General features: G+C 39.2%; 3 protein-coding genes across 5 annotated transcripts; 2 read left to right on the top strand and 1 right to left on the bottom strand.

Annotated features, from left to right (window-relative positions):
• Positions 1 to 5,744: 5,744 nt before the first annotated feature.
• On the top strand, positions 5,745 to 9,707 carry LOC126619399 (protein IQ-DOMAIN 2). The gene is made up of 6 exons (XM_050287759.1): positions 5,745 to 5,941; positions 6,543 to 6,637; positions 6,736 to 7,071; positions 7,202 to 7,423; positions 7,813 to 7,932; positions 8,660 to 9,707. Exons 2-6 carry the CDS (start codon positions 6,569 to 6,571, stop codon positions 9,356 to 9,358), a joined length of 1,446 nt encoding a protein of 481 aa, XP_050143716.1. The 5' UTR covers positions 5,745 to 5,941; positions 6,543 to 6,568; the 3' UTR covers positions 9,359 to 9,707.
• Positions 9,708 to 10,331: 624 nt separating this feature from the next.
• Positions 10,332 to 12,687, top strand: LOC126619398 (mitochondrial import inner membrane translocase subunit TIM14-2). Its single transcript, XM_050287758.1, has 3 exons — positions 10,332 to 10,499; positions 11,077 to 11,255; positions 12,316 to 12,687. The coding sequence occupies exons 1-3, from the start codon at positions 10,497 to 10,499 to the stop codon at positions 12,470 to 12,472; spliced, it is 339 nt and encodes a 112-aa protein (XP_050143715.1). The 5' UTR covers positions 10,332 to 10,496; the 3' UTR covers positions 12,473 to 12,687.
• A 764-nt stretch (positions 12,688 to 13,451) lies between these two features.
• On the bottom strand, positions 13,452 to 18,049 carry LOC126619397 (uncharacterized). Of its 3 annotated transcripts, none has more exons than XM_050287757.1 (7): positions 17,863 to 18,049; positions 17,098 to 17,530; positions 15,815 to 16,006; positions 15,438 to 15,677; positions 14,714 to 14,931; positions 14,190 to 14,438; positions 13,452 to 13,958 (listed from the first exon to the last, which is right to left on the bottom strand). In XM_050287757.1, the coding sequence occupies exons 2-7, from the start codon at positions 17,501 to 17,503 to the stop codon at positions 13,716 to 13,718; spliced, it is 1,548 nt and encodes a 515-aa protein (XP_050143714.1). In that variant the 5' UTR covers positions 17,504 to 17,530; positions 17,863 to 18,049; the 3' UTR covers positions 13,452 to 13,715. The 3 variants fall into 3 exon arrangements, with proteins under 3 accessions (XP_050143714.1, XP_050143712.1, XP_050143713.1); XM_050287755.1 differs by having other exon boundaries at positions 17,098 to 17,507; positions 17,863 to 18,048; XM_050287756.1 differs by having other exon boundaries at positions 17,098 to 17,527; positions 17,863 to 18,048.
• Between the last annotated feature and the right edge of the window lie 2,092 nt (positions 18,050 to 20,141).

Consider the following 20,141-nt stretch of genomic DNA (forward strand, 5'->3'; position numbering starts at 1 on the left):
ACCGACGTGCTGCAGCTCATCCATTTGCTTCTTCAATTTTTTTTTTGATCTACAGTGCACCTTGGAGTTCCAACACTTGGGGTTTAAACCTATTAATGACTTCCTTGAAGTGGGTTATTGGATTACTTGATTATAAACAACAATAAACTCATCATCCTTTGCATAAGCAGCAGAACGAAGCTCAGAAACGACACGCTTAAGATCTTGAATCTGAGGTATGTAATAGCTAATCTTTTTCTCTGCACTTTCATCCTTAACTTGGATTGCGTCAAACCTAGTCTTTAAGTTAATGATCTCTTAGCGAGTGGTCTCAAGCTGCAGAGAAGTGGGGGCAGAGCTATTGGACCCCTTCAAAGCAATGAGCTCAGACTCCAACCTCTTGATCTTCTAGCCAGAAGAATAAACATCAGCTTCCATAGTCATTGTCATCTCCTGGGCAACCTTGGTATCCTCTTGGTTAATAAGCATAGACTCGGCTGCCAGAATCGTCGTTTTCTGCATCATGGCAAGCAGAGCAGTCCTCTTATATTGGGTCGTATGCTTCACAAAGGAACTTGGGCAAACAACCCATCTAACGCAATTAACAAGCTTGGCACACGTGTCCATGTCTTCAAGCAGATCTAGATTAAAAAACGTACAGATCTCAGCAGCCTCTCCAGAAACAGGCTTGGTGGATTTCTCACAACTGCCCACATGAGCAGTCTTCTCTTTCTCAGCAGGTAAACCAGTCTTAGTAGCAAGAGGAATAGGCCTTGACGCCAATTTAGCAGCAGAGTCCACCTTATCACTCTTCATAGTAGTAAGCATCTCCAAAGGTGAACTGGACTTAGCTCCCAACAGATGTCTTGGCACAGTCTTTGGCATTGTGGGCACGATGAAACCTCTATGCAAAACAATCCTATCAGCAATCGTACTAGTTGTCTTCAGCATGGCAAGTGTCACCGGCTCAGATCTAGTAGCTTCATATTTCTTTCCTTTGGAAGAAGTTAAGTCAATCACAAGCCTCTTGGCAGCAGGCGGACCCTCACGAGCAGCGGAGAAAGTCTTTGGTTTTTACTTAACCGTCATCTCTTGAGTGGGGAGAGGGGAATATCTCTTCTTTCCACCCTTATTCACAGTAGGCAGCATGATAGTGATCAGACAAGCCAATGTCTCTGCCTTGATTAGCTTTATCTCATCTTTTAAGGGCACCCACATTTCTCCTAGCGAAGATGACTAAGCAGCCAACGCCATTCATGATACTTAACAGAGATACTTAGAGCAACGTGCACCTTCTTCATATCTGAAAAAGTCTTACGAATTGAGCCAAATTATGAATCTACATAGATAGAGAAGGATAGTTAACAAATCATAAAGCAGCTTAGCAAAAGCACAAAGCAGCCTAGAGACTAAGCAGTCTACTTACTAGTGATGAAAATCGTTGGAACATGTAGCTCAGGGGAAAAATCATACTCTCATTCTCCACTTATCTCCAAAGTCTCATTGGTTCAGTCATGATCTCTCTTGCTCGAATGATCGAAGAGCCTATGGTGTGATTGCAGTTGCCCAACTCTATCAATATGGCATATGTAAAAAAAGTACAAAAATTCATTGACGGTCAGATCCAAGTCAAAGAATTGGCTTAGATTGAGGAATCCTACCATCACACGAACTGCATTTAGAGAACATTGAGCGGGGGCGCAGTTCATGGAGCAAAACACTTTTTGGAAGAAACGCGGCATGGGAAAAGTAAATCCCAACATGAAGTAGTAGGGGTGAAACTTGATAACTCTCCGAGCCTCACTATATGGCTCACTGCTGCTACCCTCATTGACACGCTTCACACGCATCCCAGACGGAATGACATGCTTATATGCTTCAAGGAAATCTTGAACGAGTCATCAAAATTAATTTTGAAGTGAGCAGCCTTGAAGTAGCCCACTTTACTCAAAAACCCATGTTGACGATACAACAGCGGCACACCATCATCACTCTTGTGGCTTAAAGAAGACATGCTCGAAGAAATTCTACAAAGACGCAAGGAAGAATTGTTAGACGGCTGCATTAAAAAATAATTGCAGTAGGCCCCACGGCCTAAAGGCAGCAACCAAGAGAGCCCCAGCCTGTGTTAGTTACCGATTCTCTTTCTCGGTCCAGCAGGCCTCACGGCCTAACCCAATTGAAAAGGGCTGGCACCCCGCGCCTCCCTCTATCATTTCTCATGTGAGCCAGCCTAATGGAGTATGGCCCAATTGCATGGGCCAGAGCCCAACAACCCACACCTCGTGCACTAGCGCCCACCAGCCTTGGCCCAAGCCAAGTGGCCCTTGGCCTATACTAGCCGAGCCCCAGCTCGTCTCCACAGTCTATGCTGCTGCACCCAAACCTCGGCCCACGTCGAGCCGCCATCGCACCAAGCCGATAATAGCCACCCACGGCAGCAGCCATGCCGTGGCCTCCCCAACCATTTTTTCACACATCCTCGACCCTCGTCAAGGCTCCTAAAAATTTAGAAGACAAGGAAAATTAATTTTTTCTTACCTTGGTGCGGCGTGAAGACGAATAAAGTAAAGAAAGACAGTCATTTACATGGGCAAGTGTAGAAGATTGCTAGGGGAGGGGGAACAAATATGCTCTAGCTTTCTCTCTCTTGTAAGGTAGAATAAATTGCTCTCTGAAGTTGATTTAATCATCTACTTAAGGTAGACTTAAATAGACTTTGGAAGTAATTTATTTCCCTTGCCTAGAAGGATATAATTTCCAATTAATTTGGGAATCTACATCAAAATAAGAAACAATCTTATGTTTCCTAAAGCAAGGGAAGATCTCTACATCTACTGCCATTTCCTACAAGCGGCCCAACATGTGTGGGGGCATTTATGGAGCAAAATCAAGAAAATTATAGAGGTGACACATGGACTTTGTGTGAAAATGACAAAATTACCCTCAAGACACACCAGGATTTCCACACGCATACAACAGACAATAACGACTTAATCAAGGAAGAGTCAAAGGTGATCAAAATGGTATTTATTCAAATCTCTCTCATCACTCCTCATCAAATCTTATTCAAAAGGTAACTCCCAATTTTCCTATTTAATTTAGGATTAATTGTCATGTTAATTGCAAGATGTTATTTCACATAATATCTTGCAATTATTCACACAATTTCACCATATGTGGCCGGCCACTATTCTCCAAATAGGGACGACCACTCCCTTATGAATAGCCTTATTATCCCACCAAAAAGCTAAGTCATTTGCTAACGACAAACTCCTAAACACATTCTTTTCAAAATTCTAACTTTGGCATATGAGATTCTTAGGCCAAAGCCCTTCCATTCATCGTGGGTGCATGAGGCTTTTGGCCTTAATCTTAAAAGTTATTATTTTGCAGGTGCATTTTAGTCAAAGGAGAATACGACGGAAATTTACATCCACAGTATGACCTAACACTTTTCATTTAATAATAACTTTTTTGCAAAACTATACTCAGTGGCGAAGCCACACGAGAGCCTGGATAGGCCCAGGGCTCTTCTGCAGCTCTCACCATAGCATTAGTATGTTGGTTTACAAGACTTTTATAAGCCACCGTTTTAATGCATGAAGGTGCTGAAATTTTTTAATATTATAAAATAAGGTCTACTATAGTGTGTTGTTGCCATGGTAGTTTTAACTTAAGCCACGATGTTTTCAACAATTGGTTCTGCATTTATGCTACATTTTTGTAATACCACTATGAAATCTCTAAATCTTCATAATTTCTCTTTAGTTTATAATTATTCATGACAATGTCACTAGCACTGCATGTGTTCTTCTCTACTTATAAGTAGGTGATTTTAAGTTCAATTATGATGAGTGCGATGCTAAATTGTTGTGGCTTAGCTCAATCTTCCATTCTTAATGTAAAATATCTTTGTATCAAAATAATTATCCATGCCAATACAACCCCCAAAGTTTCTCACATTATACTCATATTGTGCTTAATTCCTTTAATATGACCTAACTTAAAGGTCCCTCCTAACCTCGATTTCTAGCTCCGCCACTGACTATACTTCTGATCGAGGCTATTTTTAACGTTTTTGGTTGGAGATGACCTGATATGTATACAATTTAACCTATTCAAGCCATATTTTGGCAGGCCAACCTTGATTGAATGTCGACGTGGTTGATTTGAGGGAGAATTTGTGTTTGAGTTTGGACACTAGTCCACCATCTGAGTCGAATCAACAATCTTTACTGGTACACTAAACGCCAACTATAATATTTGATATACAATAATGTCTTACATAAAATGCTGGTTTTGTAATAAGCAATATAATAAGTCAACGCAAAAAATTGATATTAAACTCGTCGTTCACGAAAAGCAAACTTCAAATCTCACACCTAAAAATAAAAGGAAATAATATTGTAACGCACAAGTCGTCAACTAAAACATTAGTTGAAGTTCAGCTTAATTGAAATAGTCATGTTTTTAAAACGAGTCCTGAGAGTTAATGCTTAAATACGTCTTACGTTTGAAAGTAGACATGGAAGGCATTAATTTGGATGCACTTCCTAAACGCGTTATAGAGCATGATGAGCATGATGAGCATGATGAGCATGTTGGGTTGCTAACGAACAGGTCACTTTCTAAGTCAAATTAATTAAATCAAAAGCAAATGGATTGGGGGTCCAATCTTGAACCTGCCTCAATAATACGTTAGTTATGAGTTTTAAACACGTAAACTACTCGGGGTAACGTTTTAAACGCATCTGACATTCACCGTGCAACCACAATTTGGTATATGTACGTTCATCTTAATTCCTATTTTTCCTTATGTGACAACAAATGTGAGAGGTTAGCAATCAAAATTGATGAATCGTAACTCGATTAAATTAAACTCATCCATCACTTAATGCTATGGTCTAGTGATTTTTTATTATTTATAAATGAAAAGTTTTAGGTTCGATTTTCATCAAAGACAAATTTGACCCACATTAACCCATTCTCTTACTCCTTAGTGTAAATAATATCGTTTGTTCAAAAAAAAAAAAACATTCAATTGCATATGACATGTTTAATTAAATCTAAGTTCAGCTAACTTTACTAATTACATACAACATTCTCCTTGCATTGTATCCGTATTATCTTATTGATCATATCAAGAGAAATAGTTTTCGTTTTAGTCTATTGTCGCATGTGATAATAATTTACATTTACACTACAAAATCGGTTTGCATATTAACATATTAGGATTTTAATGTGCAAAACGTTAGAGAAAAAATATTTTCTCTACGCTTACAGTTCGCCTAAGATCCCATCATACACATATCTTTGTTCATTTGAAGTCAAAGTATGTATGCAATTTATGTTTAATGTATTTTTAGCTTATTTTATTTCACGAACTTTACAATATTGGATTATGAACGATCTTTTTACTGTACTCAACATTACGCTTACATTTATATACACAACGAAGCTTCGATAATTTGAATCCAACATTCTCTCATGTTTGACAATGATCGTGATTTTATCCAAAGCTATACAAAAATCCGACCACTACGCAGTAAAGTATTGTGTGTGAGAGAAGCGAGAGAAATAAGCTAACGGTGAAAGACGGACAAATTGACCTCCGGTAGGGTCCTTAGTTGTTACCGTGACGGTAACGATGGCATCTGGTCCATTCTTAAATAATTGGGGCCCACTTTGCCCGAACCAAAACGTAGGACCCACAAGAGCAGAACCCAGCTGGTCTTCTTCATATCATATTCTGCTTCTCAATCCTTGAAATTTTCCTTGTCAAGATCTGACTTTATTTTCCCTTTAAGTGAAAGACAGGAGGGCCGGTGGAGGGCTATTGGCTGTTGCTCATTGCTTTCAAGTTTCTTGCAATACTTTCTTTGGTTGGTGGGGAAATAGTGAGAGGAGAAAGAGGAGGGCCGGTCTCTTCCCATTTGAGATCTGCCACTTTGCTTACAGGGTAATGCTTTTGACTTGCTCTTTAATTTGGACCCAATTGTAGATTTTGTTTTATGAATTCACTATGTGATGTGATGCTGTTTGAACGCTGTTTTTTTCGTTGTATTTCTTGGATTGTTGGCGTTTGGGTTGCTATTTTTGGATAAAAGAAGCAATTTTTAATATCTCGGTGTTGTTTAATTTTGATTTGGAAGATAACCCAGTTGCTAGTTGGACTTGATAATTGTTGTGAATTTTCCTTTTTGGAAAAAAATAGGCAATTTTGGCATCTGGGTTTTCTTCGTTTTTTTATTTCGAAGTTACCCAGTTGCTTGTTGAACTGGATAATTTTTATAAATTTTCATCTTTGATTGCTTAAATTTTACTGACATTTCGCAGAAAACTTCTATTCTGCCATGGAAAGTCATTGTCTAGCTTAATTAATTGATTTTCTTCCCTTTTTTGCTCCCCTTGGATTTATTCGATAATCGATTTGATCATTAAAATTGCTGATTTTGTTATGGATGTGCCTCCTTGTACAATTTCTGATAATATGTACTAGATGCAGTCATAATTTTTATGCCATTGAAATTTGGAAGTTAACTTTGATTTGTTTCTCACAGGGATTAGTTCGAGGAATGTTAAGGAGATGGGGAAGAAAGGTTGGTTTTCTTCAGTAAAGAAAGCTCTGAGCCCTGATTCTAAGAAGAAAGAGCAGGTTTGAAGATGTTCGAATTCAGCTAACGTTGTGTTTAGTTGTATAGTTGTATATTCCGATACGAGTCTTTGATGTTTTTTGTCACTTCTTTTCTCCAGAGATCAGATCAATCAAAAAAGAAATGGTTTGGGAAACAAAAGTACCCAGAGTTTGAGTCTACTTCTTATCAACCGTCCATTATATTGCCACCTCTTCCACCACGAGAAGAGGTGAAATTAACCAATGTGGAGAATGAGCACAACAATGATGCTTACTCTGTTCCAGTCACCACCACAGTCACCCCTACCGCAGTGGCTGAGGCTGCAGTTTCTGTGGCTCCTCCAACTCAAGCTGTTGTGGAGGTTGTCAGACTCCCTACAACTACTCAGTATGCTGGAAAATCAAGGGAGGAAGTGGCAGCAATCAAGATTCAAACGGCATTTCGAGGATACCTGGTATGATTTTAGAAATTTATATTTTGGCCTTTGACATCCTTGATGGCAGTGTTCATAAGTTTATAAATGGATGCTAAAATATAACCTTTTATTTTTGGAATTAACCTGAGTTGTTTTCCAAACTTTCCAGGCAAGAAGGGCGTTGAGGGCGTTAAGAGGGCTTGTTAGGCTGAAATCATTGATAGAGGGATCTGTTGTGAAACGGCAAGCCACAAATACCCTCCGATGCATGCAGACTCTATCTCGTGTGCAGTCTCAGATACGTTCCAGGAGGATTAGGATGTTAGAAGAGAATCAGGCTCTGCAAAGGCAACTCCTACTAAAACATGCAAAAGAGCTTGAGACATTGCGGGTCTGTTTTATCACTCTTAGTTTGTTATAATCCTTTAGATTGCAAAGTCTAAGTTCTCCTTTGGATTTAACATTTCATTTTCGTAGTAATTAAACATATGAACTGTTTGGGAGACAAGTTATACTGGCTAGGTTTTCATTTGAACCTAATTTCTAAACGCTTCTTTGTGAATAAACTAAAAAGTACGGGTTTAAAGTTTTTTCTCATGCTGGTGTGAGAAATGCAAGTTAGAATTATTGCATTGTTGACTCAGCCAAGTCAAATGGGACAATTACAAAGGTTGAAATCAAAGCAAAGATTCCCAAACAGATACATATTTGGAGTTTTATTGAGATAACTTTTCATCCAGATGAACCTCAGCGGTTAACTCATTTTGAAAATTGATACAGCTTGGGGATGAATGGGATGATAGCATACAGTCAAAGGAGCAAGTTGAAGCAAACCTATTAAGCAAACACGAGGCAGCAATGAGAAGGGAAAGAGCACTCGCTTATGCATTCTCTCATCAGGTATTCTAATCTATTATATTACATAACATAAATGAATTGAAAGGATTAGGAATAGCTTATGCAGTCTCCTCTCCTGTGCCAAATTATGATGTAATGATGAAAGCCATGGGAACATTCAACTAGTTACCACTATGCTATTTGATTAGTTATAGTGAGTTTTGTTAGCCTGTAGGTTTTATTTTCCAAGCCTGAAACCAAATATTTTAGTATGCAACAAACCCTTGTTTACAATTCAGCAATATTCTCCAGCCTTGATTCCTTTGGGATTCTTTCTTCATTTCATTACTATTAACTAGGTTGAGATCACATCATTTCCATACTTGGAGTGAGAAAGGTGTAATCTTGGTCATTATTGGTCTTGTCGAATGATATGGTACATGCATGATCAGGTGACGTAAAGAGCTCACAATTGCAATTAAATCAGCTAAGTTAAGATTTATAGAGTCGAAGGTTAGGAAAATCATTTTGAAGAAAAAATAACTTGGTTTCCTTTAGTATAGTTTGCTTATCTGTGCTCTTAGTTGATTGGTCATTTCCTTGTGCATGTCATTGTGTGTGTGTGTGTGTCTGTGTCTATGTTTACGAATTACATATGGTGAATATAAACTGCTTGGTCCGTGGTTACCATTTATGAAACCAAAAGAATTTCAGCCGCTTATTTAATTTTAAGTTTTCGTGAATCTTGAATTCACCTCATTCTGGGTCTAACCCCTGTATCACTCCACAGAAAAATGGGAAGAATACTACAAAATCTGTAAACCCAATGTTCATGGATCCAAGCAATCCCACATGGGGTTGGAGCTGGTTGGAAAGGTGGATGGCTGCCCGGCCTTGGGAGAGTCGTGGCATGACAGATAAAGACATGCAGGATGACCATGCATCTGTAAAGAGTGCAAGTCGCGGCATTTCTGCTGGAGAAATTAACAAGTCCTATGCTCGCTACCTCCTCAATTCCGACAAGCAATCCCCAACAGCCAGTGAAAAGCCAAGCCATCCTGGATTTCGGTCCCCTTCAAGTCCTTCTAGGCCAGCTTCGAAAGTGGCTCGAAAATTAAAGCCAGCAGCAAGCCCAAGGGGTAGTAGGGTCCCAGATTCTGACACGAAAAGCATGGTCAGTGTGCAATCAACTCAGTTAAGGAGGCACAGCATTGCTGGCTCCTCTGTGAGGGATGACGAAAGCCTAGATAGTTCTCCAGCAGTTCCAAGTTACATGGTACCAACAAAATCCGCAAGAGCTAAGTCCAGGCTGCAGAGCCCAGCAGAGAAGAATGGGATCACCGAGAAGGACTTGATGCCTGAGTCAGCTAAGAAACGGCTGTCATTCCCAGCCTCCCCCGCGCGACCAAGGCGGCATTCTGGTCCACCAAGGGTTGACAGCAGTATAATTACAGCAAACAAAGTGAGTGATATTGGAGTCGAAAGCTAATTATTTCCAGCACAGAAAGAAGAGTGGAAGAAAAGCTGTTTCATGGACCCAAAGGGAAAGAAATAAAGGTTTATTCCATCCGTGAATTGTTTGATTTCTTTAATTAATTGTTCCTCGAAAGTCGGTGGTGTGGGGTAAAATTAATCCCAGGAGTTTGCTTATGCTGCAAGCTATGGGCATTTGTTGTTATTTTTTCATATTTGTTTACTTGTATCTGATATAATTACATCTCTTATCTGGGTTCTTGCCATTGTCAGAACCCAATTCTTAGAAGACCAAGACTGTTCTGTTGAATTTCTTGTTTCCTCGGGTTGGTGATTATAAAATATATGTATATGTATTTAATTTATGGATTATTGTTTCATTATTTGGTGTAGACAGTTCCCTTTTGTATTATTTTCAATTGCCTAAATTGAATACTGAAAATCCTCTTGGTTATTACTTCTAGTTTTCAAAAAAAAAAAATTGAAAACTACTCTAAACTGAAAATGAAATAGTTATCGAACAGCATTATAGCTAATGCGATGCCACCGTAGAATTCGCCCTGCGGTACCAATTCAAGACACTTTAAGCAATATTCTGCAGATTTGGAAAGGAACCATCCCAAATCCAAGCATTCAATATCTTCCACAATCTGTTCCTCAGCGGGTTAACAACCATTCTTTTAAGGATGGCTCCTACACAAGACACACCCCTCAACCTAAATGGAGATGCAATACCAAGTCAGGTACAATGAACTCGGCATAATGACGTAGTTTAACCTTACATTTGGCGAGAATCGAATCTAAAATATTTCACTTACAAATAAGTGAAAAAAAATATCACAAGACCGTAATACTAAATCACTATTTTCGTTTTTATTTTTCTGAATCATTTTGTATGGGGTAAAACAGAGATTTCAAAATAAAAAATTTATAAGTTGGATTTCAAAATAAAATAAAAAACAAGTGTTTCCTTTGGCTTCTTCTACAAGTAGTCGGTTGTGGTTGTCGGCGGTCTTCTCGTTTGCAATTACGTTTATTTAACCACCAAACATTATTTTTGTTGCAAGAAATCAATTCCTAAACCAAAACACCATAAACCCTAGTTTGGCTGAGGCAGACGGAACTGTTTCTCCGACCTCCAAAGAGTTACAGAAATGGTGAGACCTATTTCCAACACGCTCAATCTTTCTCCTACATATATTCTCTCTCTCTCTCTCTCTCTCTCAAATTTCTTGATATCCAACAGGGTAGTAATTTTATAGATTGGGATTATGCGGAAGATTCTAAATTTAGGGTTTATCGTCAGCGTCTGTTCTAAATTCAGATGAAAAGATATAGGACCCGAAAAATTTAGAATCTTTTGTCTAAGTTAGAACAATAAGTTAATTTCTATGGATTATTTGCTTTGTTATTGCCTAATGAACGACGATTTCTAAGAATTTTAATTTTGGTGTATCCTGGGCATCGATCATCCAACACTTCTGTCGTTTTTCGTTTTGATTCGTTAGAATTTACGCGTCTACTGTCCGTATTTGAGTAGGGAATTTTGTGCTTTTTGTAACTCTGACTGCAACAATGAAAGATTGTATCCGATTGAGCCTTTATGTTTGAATTCACAGCTATGTACTTTGATTAGTGTTCGGCGAAGAGTTAACCGCTCGTAGTTGCAAAATTTATTTTTTATTAACAATGTTGCACATGCTACCGGTGATGCTTATGTAATATTTGCAACAGGTCACGGCGTTGATAGGAGGAGTTGCTGTGGCTGCTGCTGCTTATGCTGGCAGATATGGCATTCAGGCTTGGCAAGCGTTTAAAGCAAGACCACCTACTGCTAGACTGCGGAAATTCTACGAGGGTGGTTTTCAGTCTACCATGACCAAAAGGGAAGCCGCTCTCATACTTGGAGTGAGGTACCACCTGGCCTCTTTTTGAAATATGTATAAAGCTGTCTTCTGTTTGAGTCATGAAATCTATATTGTGACATATTATATGCTAGAAACGGTGTTTGATGTTCTTTATGGCGATGATGACAAAAATTTCTTTGAAATGTTTCCGTTGCTAATGTTTCCCCAACTATGGGTCTGTTATTGGGGTGTGGAGTTTTTCAAGCAATTGCAGCTCTACTTCCTTACATATCTAGAATGGAATAGATGGATGAGGTTAGGATTATTTGATCATTGGACTGGTTAAGCCGTAAGCAAGTCTGAAGGAGCTTATTTTCTTTTAGAACCCACTATGTAACTAGCAGTTCTTCCCCTAGTTGTAGTTGTGGAAACCGGGTCTTTCTATTTTGTATTGTACCTATTGATATTCCTCGCTTCTTTCAGAACCTTGGGCCTTGCCTCTTTTCATAGTTCAGTTATTTAGAATTGTGAAATTTATTACTTTTTCTTCTTTTCTATAGGCATATATGTGTCAAAATGTTCGTCCTGTTACTGATCCTTTAACCTTTGTGGTGATGGTATACTTGAGCCTTGAGATTAGCTTATTAGCATCCAATGGATTTTAGGTTCTGCTCAAATAGAATTTTGGAAAGCTTGTGGGTGCCTAGCACAAAATTGGTTGTCTGTTCTAGGTCCTTTGATTCTTCACAAGAAATTTCTTTATTGGCGTAAATGACAGGAAGCTTAACTTGTGCCATGTTTCTGACATCCCTCAGAACGTTATCTCTATAATATTATCATGTTTCCTATTATCGTCTTCAATAGCTTAAAGCTATTAGCTATGTTAGTTTTTAGTGAATTTTTCATGTCTTGATATTGAGCTCGGAAGTTCATTCTTTCATCAAAATTTCGAACTTGCGTATCTTTACGCCTGACATGGGCTGAACCAGTTCACACTCGGTCCTGGTCAATTGGAACAAGTCTCGAGCTGTAAAACTGAGACAGTGCAAGCTCTGGGGTGCTGTTTTATGTCTTTTTGCATATATCCGCTAGACCTGATGTACATATATATTCTTTATTTTCTCAGGGAGACTACTCCTACAGACAAGGTCCGGGAAGCTCATCGGAGGGTGATGGTTGCTAACCATCCAGATGCAGGGGGTAGCCACTACCTTGCATCCAAAATTAACGAAGCTAAAGAAATGATGCTTGGAAGAACCAAGGGTACCGGCTCTGCTTTTTGATTGTATTGACTTGTCTCCATTCTTGGCGAAGGTTTCGCATAGTGAGTTTTAGGAGGGTCATCCCTGTTTTGGATCAAAAAATTTCGGTGTATATGAACGAGGCAGTTTCTATAGCAGGGAAATTATAATTTGAGGTTCCCGTAGTTGGACCCTAATCGGAACTCTTGTACGTTTAACTTCATGAAATTTCTGAAGCATTGAAGTCATTTTTCTGAGATCTTTGCTAGTTTGCTTCGCTTAAGTAAACAAAGGAGGAATTCCTCAATAGGACACGTATTCTTTGCTGTGAGGCTATGACACTTGTGTCAATTTTATTTTGTTTTCTAAACAAACCATTTATCATGGAATAAGCTATGGAATGCACTATAAACCCTTCTTAATTGAAAGACTAAACAACCGTATTTCCTTTGGTAATTCTGGGATACTTTCTCGTCTTCTAGCATGTGGTGGGAGAGATACGCTCTCATGGAAGACCAGTGACATTACATGACAAATATTTATTAAACAATTAAGATGGTGGGAGAGATACGCTCTCATGGAAGGGGTGACCAGTGACGTTACATGACAAATATTTATTAAACAATTAAGATAATTTTGAATGTTGGGCAAACATTTAATTGACCAATGATGCGATTACATAACATGCATTTGTTTTAAGACACAACCTCTCTTAAGAGTGAATGCACCCCATAGCCATCAATTAGATTACTGGTACATACAATTATTCTCCTCCTACACCATCCTATCGATATAACCATTTCCCCTGGGAGTCATTTTAAACAGAGGATTTTAAAGTGATTTAGGAGATGATTAACACGTCCTTGTTTAATAATCTATGTTGTTTCTATTTTAAAGTATTCAACCCAATGACCAGAAATAAAGAGAGGTATGAGAACTAGCAAATAGGCACCGAAGAAAAATCGATTGTGAGAATCGACAACTGTTGGAAGAGACGAGTGCCACCAAAACACGCATAAAATTGGCTTAAGACACCGGAAACAGTGTGTCCATTACATTCATTCAAGTGGATGTTGTGGCATCGAGTGAGTTCAATTACTCTCATTTGCTGTTGAAAATTACACATTGAGCATGGCATTTGAGCTAATCCTCCAAAACTTTTCAAACTCTTAACTTCACGCTCCACGGAGACGAGGAGCATCCTACGGTTATTCTATGGTATTTACATTAGAATTCTAGGTAATAAGAAGCGATTATCAGAAACGATGTGTAAGTCGCGAGAGAATCAAGCATTCATTGATATCTCTTCTGAGTTGCCTTTCGATGGCGTTGTATCTATATCCACTTTTTTGACTACTGGACCTTGAGGGCTTCCAAAAAGGGTAGTGAACATCTGTCTGTGGCATTCATCACAGAAGTATAAGTACGAGAAGTGGCCTTCATTTGGGAGCTTATGCACGTAAGATCCAGGCAAAACCCGTGCTATATAGTCGGTCACTGATTGTGGGATTACCATATCATCCATCCCCTGTACAATATTCATTAGACATAGTGTCATTAACAAAATTCTCAGGCCAAGTCGAATTGTTCATAGTAGTTCTAAGTCCTCACTTATGAATTTCAGCATAAGATATAACTGACTCATGCAAAACCAACGGCATACAAAAGTGAAATGCCACAAGATTCATAATAGAAACGCCAGAGCAGTGAACATTGGATGGGAAATTAAGCGAGACGAGGAAAAAATATATGCACCAACCTGCCATATGTGTATCTGGCCTAGAAATCCAGTCAGCATGCATTCTGCTTCACTGTTCGAGAGCCAAGCAAGAAATCCTCTTCGTTGACACTGTTTCCGTGCCTGCAGATCTGCCAGACTAAAACCCCACCGTGATACTTGTAGGACAGCTTCCTCTATAAAGGGTTTCATACTCCCTTGGCGGATCGACTCCTCTATATCCCTTTGCAAATATTCCTCAATTTTTGGATCTTCAATTAGAACTTCATCCTGCACATAATTATGAAAGTTGACATCTTGGAATGAACATACCTGAACATATGCGAAACGGTCTGGAAGTACAGATTTAAAAAGTGACTAAAAATACAAAAATTTTACTCTATCCAAGGCAGTCTTATTATCAACACAAAAACATATTGGCATGCATGATCATGCCTAAGGAAAATGAGAAACAGAGAAATCTGTTTAAAGCTGGCACCGACTGCGGGGAAGAAAAAAGTTTGCAACCTTGCAGACTATTTCAAGATAGATGACAATGAGCTCACCTTCTTCCCCAGTGAGAGAGACAACCACTTATCAATTCTGTCGTGTTTTCCTGATAGGAAGCTTCGGCGATAAAAAGAGGAGAGAAATGTTGGAAATCTACGAGCTAAAAAAAACATCACTCTCCTTCGCAGAACCCATGGTTCCCAAGTCTTTTTCATCTCCTCTTTAGTCATGCCCGGTTCATAGGGATTAATTATTGGGGCCACCATGGCTGCACCTGCAAGTTCACACAAGATTCATAACACAAGAAGTTATTCCTGATAAACTCTTTAGAGAAGTGGTGGGAATATAACTTCACCAAAAAAAAAAATGGTGGGAATATAAGGATGAGCATAAAATAAGGTTTGGATTAAACATAATTATGTTCAGCATCTACAGAACCCAAATTGTCACATCCCAACCCGGGGTCCACCACATCCCGGGCCCGCTCCACCGTCGTAGCATGATATTGTCCGTTTTGGACCCCGACCACGCCCTCACAGTTTTGTTTCTAGGAACTCACACAAGAGCTCCCAGTGGGTCACCCATCATGGGAGTGCTCTCATGCGCTACTCGCTTAACTTCGGAGTTCCGATGAACTCCGAATCCAGTGAGCACCCAAAAGGCCTCGTGCTAGGTAGGGATGAGAATATACATATAAGGATCACTCCCCTGGGCAATGTGGGATCTTACACAAATAGAATCTAAACCATGATCATACATTTTCAGAAACGAGTAATATACCTGCAACTCTGTCAGGAATGTATCTGAGAGAAGCCCAAGCATGCATGGCTCCACTTGAGTGTCCCAGCACCCAGAACTTTTCATCAACACCAATCGCGTTGGCTAAGTATAGCATATCCGATGCCGATGAGTTAAGATTCCTGCTGGGATGAGGATCACTCTCCCCAAAACCAGGAAGATCATATGTGACCAAGCGGATACCAAACTCTTCAAGCAATGATATCCTTATTCCTGGTATACCTTTTGAGAAAAAAGAAAAGGAAATTGGAAAAAAAAAGGGGGAATTAAGTCCATATAATCTTCAGCAAGAGCATATATTATGGCTTCCAAGATTCTAACCGTCTAAAATAATTTAGCAGTACAAGTGATTTATTTACCTGCAAGTCGGGATGAAAGAAAAGAATGTGGAGCAATCAGTAAAAATCGAGTGCTCTTTGCTGGGACTCCTTGTTCTTGATAGGCCAATCGTCTCCCATCTGGAAGTAGTACATGACTAGCACTAGGAGGATGTATTTGTACTTTCTTCACTGATCGGACCAAGCTGTCATTCTTGGTATTGAGATTCATAGCTGCACATGTTTAAAAATGTACACACATCATATCATGCTTCTATCACGAAGGAACACAAATGTATACTGCGATCAAATTCACATTTTGGAGATCCTAGTAAAAAAACTTTCTTAGTTCATAGAAAAACAATGACCAATCTAGAACAACTTTTACAGGACAGTTGTATATTAATGAAATCATAATTCTAATACATACAAAAGGCCAAATAAGAATATTGTAGCCACTCCATCAAGGAATTCAAGTGAAGATCTATACCGCTCCCATATGAACAGTTTGGGACTGATTAAGATAATTTTTTCTTTTATTTACTCATTGCACCAAATCTAGCATCAATCAGCAGACTAATATAGCCAGACTGTGTTAAAGATGAGACCAAAGTTGATCTCCTAAGTGCTAATATCACCACTCATATAGTCACGCCATATCCAGAGGATTTCCAATACATAGCAGCATGGCTCCAGGCTGGACCAGGCACCGCAGAGCACCTTTCTCGTTAACTCCTCATAAGATTTAATGTAATGCAACAGAGCAAAGTTGCATCACCTAGAAACAATTGAGACTTGAGAGCATGCACAGAGGCAAAACTTGCAAGTATGCATCGCGGATTAAAGAAAGAAAAATGGCAACCCTATGATAGCATCACGGACTAAAAAATCGAAGTAAGGTTTCATCCAAAGTTTAATTATGCCATCTTAAGCATCAACTTTCTGCTAACTACACGACGACTACTCTAAATATTATAAAATGTTGCCACACATGATCCATGATCAAGCGAGGATAGACTCGAGCTCAAGAAGAGCTCATCGTTCAACGGTTGAATAAGATGTATCAAAAGACAAAACTCGAGCCACTAACTCAAAAACATCAGGAGCAAAAATATAACGTGAAAAATGAGAAAGCTTTATCCGAAAAAAGTATGTAGATCAGAAGTGTAGCGCCTCCCTAAACATTCCTTAACATATAAAAAACATTCATCACAAAAGAACACTTAAACAGTAAATTAATAGTCTTCTGAGTAACAAATCCCTTATTTAGTTATCACAATCAATCCAACAAACTTTCAGCATGTAACAAATGCAACACAAAATACCTGTAAGCGCAAGAATGAACACGAACAATATCACCGGCCACGCGTGAGCAGGATCGCGATCCTCCGGCAAAAACTCATTCAAGTATCTCAATTTCGCCCACGCCTTGGCGCAGGGCTTCCGAAGCTTTCGTACAATGTACGAGTCCTCAGTCAGAACGTTCTGCTCCACAATGTCCTTACAGCCTCTTGCCAAATCCACAAGTATTTCGCCCCAAGCGATCGCGAATCCCTTAATCTGATCCTTGAAGCTCTCCGATTGCTCCAATTCTCCGCCGGAGGCGAAACCGGCCTCAAACGACGCCGTGGAGACCTCAATAGGATCGGAAGCCGAGAATCTTATCCCCGAGTCACTCACCAGACTCGCCAGCTCGTCCCGCCACGAGCTCGATCCTCTCACCTTCGACATTTCGCTGAAATTTGAAAACACAGTCTACTGAGAGTGAGAGTGAGAGATCAGAATCATCGAGAAGCTTCAATGGAGAGTAAAAGCTATGTGCTTATATATATATATATATATATATATAGAGAGAGAGAGAGAGAGAGAGAGAGAGAGAGAATTGCAGAGGCAATGATGTCAAAACTGCAACTTTCCAAACGTGAAATTCAAGCTTGATTTGTTTATTCCTAATTTTGCTAAAAAAAAGAAGAAAGCCGAACCGACCACCATTAAAAACGAATCGAAAACCAACACAGAAAAAGTAAAAGAAATTATAAATACTCAATGCATTAAAAAGAAAAAGCCAAAAGCGCCTCTCCACTGCTCACATCAGCTCAGCGGCGTTTTAGCTTTTGCTTTCCCCAACACTGAAACCGTTGCTTCTCTGAAAATTCTGATCTCAATCATTCAACTTTTTATTGGAATTGACTTGTTCAGTTCTCGTCCGCCCTTCGCCATAGCTGGTTTTCTGCAAGCACTTATACGGAAAAGCGCTTTTCGGTGCTTTAGGTTGAAGATGAAGAGTCGAAGACGAGAGCCGTCGATGAGGTCCCATTTTGGTGTGAAGCGGGAAATGACGGTTGGGATTTTTCCACGTCATCAGCTGCTACGCCGTGCTTTTAACGGCTGGCAACCGGCTCGAGTGGTGTGTGTCCGGCGTGGCTGCGCACACTGTCGACCTGGAATTGGCGGTTTTCAGTGCACATAGAGGGGCCCATGTGACATGGGAATGTGCTTTTTAATTTTGACATATTTGTCGATTTGTCGTTTAAATTTGTATTGAGCTGCTAATTTTTTCTTTGAACTTTAAAATAGTAATTGGTTAAAATTAAAGTTGACAACTGCATACAAGTTTGGTAGCAAATCAACAAATACCTCTTTAATCTTTTATGCTCTGTTTGATCTAAACCGTTAGTTCGGGTCAAAGTTATGTTTCCCAAACCATTTAGTCTCATCCAACGGTGTTTATCTTGACAAGGTTTCTGAAAGGACGCGAGTATAGAGCTGATAGCCCTTCGTGAATCAAATCATGAAAAATGTATTGTTTGAGTAATTTGCCTAGGGTAATATCGGAAATATAAAATTTTACAAATTAAATGATGTCACACCAATAGAAATGAGCACGTTTATTAACACTTAATAATAATTCAATCATTAACTTTCGTTTTATTTAGTTTATAATTTTTTGTCTACAAATTTAGTTTCATATCATTACCCATTTGCATATAGACCCCTTGGACTTTTAGTGGTGTTTGCTTTTTTTTTTTTTTACAAACAATAGTATCCACACTAAGGGGTGGGGGAGTGGCCAACCCTAATAATGTGGTTCAAATTCGTCTTTGGCGAGAATCAAATATAAGACCTCTTACTTACAAATAAAGAGGAATACTATCAGACCGTAATACCAAGTGGCAGGGTTTGCATTTGACACTCAAAGAAAAACATTTGAAAACCTACTACCTAGATTTTAATGTTGGTGCTAATGGTCGTGGCCAGCTACAATACTTCACTATATTTAATACAATCATTACTTGATTGCGTTTATTGTTAGTCTTAAGCTATTAGCAAGAATCATTAAGACAAGTGTGTAGGTAATGTGATCAAGTCTTTATATATTATGTATGTATACTAGATACATACTCATGCCAATAAGACCTCAATCATTGCAATAATGTAAATTAGTCCTTAAACTTGAGGCGTTACATTTGTCTTGTAGTTAGGTTCTTAATTTTATATTATGTTAAAGGAACTCCGATAGGAGAGGGTGTCCACGACATCATTGGGGTTAAAGCTACCTAATCATAGAGGCAAGTGAATGTACAACAAAGAATCTCGAACCTTCACAATTGAAGGAGAATGCTCATCGACAAGATTCAAAAGTCTTCGGCCAGAGCATCGTGATTTGGAATGAAGTTCCAAATATATCGAGTTGAATCTTTAGTTGATCACTTAGGCACTTGACATGAAATAGCCTAACCAATGTGATCGAGAGCATTATATTAGAGAATGACCATATTGTATTGTAGTTGCAACGGAATAACTAGATCCTCTTGTAATTAGTACATTGACTAGGGGACCATGATGTCACAGCCCGTCCCTGATTTTTACAAAAATGCGCTAGAGGTGAAGGAATTTTGACTTTCGTTGACTAACGTATAGTGAGAAGTACTTTTACTTTGGTTAATATATACTTATATATTTATGTGTTATTATTATTTTTTTTATTAGTTGATTATTAGAATGGGGAAAAGAAAGAAGAAGGCATCGGGAGGAAAGAACAGAGGAAAGAGAGAAAGAGAGATTGGGCAAAGCTGCCCGAGAAGAAGAAGGAGAGGCCGAATGGGGAGATGAGAGAGGAAGCTGATTGGCCAACCAGAAGAAGGAAAGGAGAGAAAGGAGGAAGAAAGGAAATGAGAGGATCGGCCGGATCCTGGCGACCCGCGCGCACCCAACCCGCCGACCCAGCGAAATTTCGACGGTTCTGAGCCGTTTTTCAGGCGATTTTCGTCCCATCTCCACCTGCAAGCATCACCACATCTCTTCTCCTTCATTCTTCTCTCAAGACTCGATAGAAATTGGGCCAAATCCGCGACATTTGGCGATGGTG

Source organism: Malus sylvestris, chromosome 4, assembly GCF_916048215.2.
Source record: "Malus sylvestris chromosome 4, drMalSylv7.2, whole genome shotgun sequence".
Classification (NCBI taxonomy): Eukaryota; Viridiplantae; Streptophyta; class Magnoliopsida; order Rosales; family Rosaceae; genus Malus; species Malus sylvestris.

What these genes read in the sequence shown, in the direction of transcription:
- LOC126619399 (XM_050287759.1), top strand. Translation starts at nt 6,569, where the DNA reads ATGGGGAAGAAAGGTTGGTTTTCTTCAGTAAAGAAAGCTCTGAGCCCT. An exon ending in ATTCTAAGAAGAAAGAGCAG is followed by an intron (nt 6,638 to 6,735) that starts GTTTGAAGATGT and finishes TCTTTTCTCCAG; the next exon opens with AGATCAGATCAATCAAAAAA. An exon ending in AAGAGCTTGAGACATTGCGG is followed by an intron (nt 7,424 to 7,812) that starts GTCTGTTTTATC and finishes AAATTGATACAG; the next exon opens with CTTGGGGATGAATGGGATGA.
- LOC126619398 (XM_050287758.1), top strand. An exon ending in GCTCTCATACTTGGAGTGAG is followed by an intron (nt 11,256 to 12,315) that starts GTACCACCTGGC and finishes TTATTTTCTCAG; the next exon opens with GGAGACTACTCCTACAGACA.
- LOC126619397 (XM_050287757.1), bottom strand. Translation starts at nt 17,503, where the DNA reads ATGTCGAAGGTGAGAGGATCGAGCTCGTGGCGGGACGAGCTGGCGAGT. An exon ending in CTCTCTCACTGGGGAAGAAG is followed by an intron (nt 14,439 to 14,713) that starts GTGAGCTCATTG and finishes AATTATGTGCAG; the next exon opens with GATGAAGTTCTAATTGAAGA. An exon ending in GCCAGATACACATATGGCAG is followed by an intron (nt 13,959 to 14,189) that starts GTTGGTGCATAT and finishes AATATTGTACAG; the next exon opens with GGGATGGATGATATGGTAAT.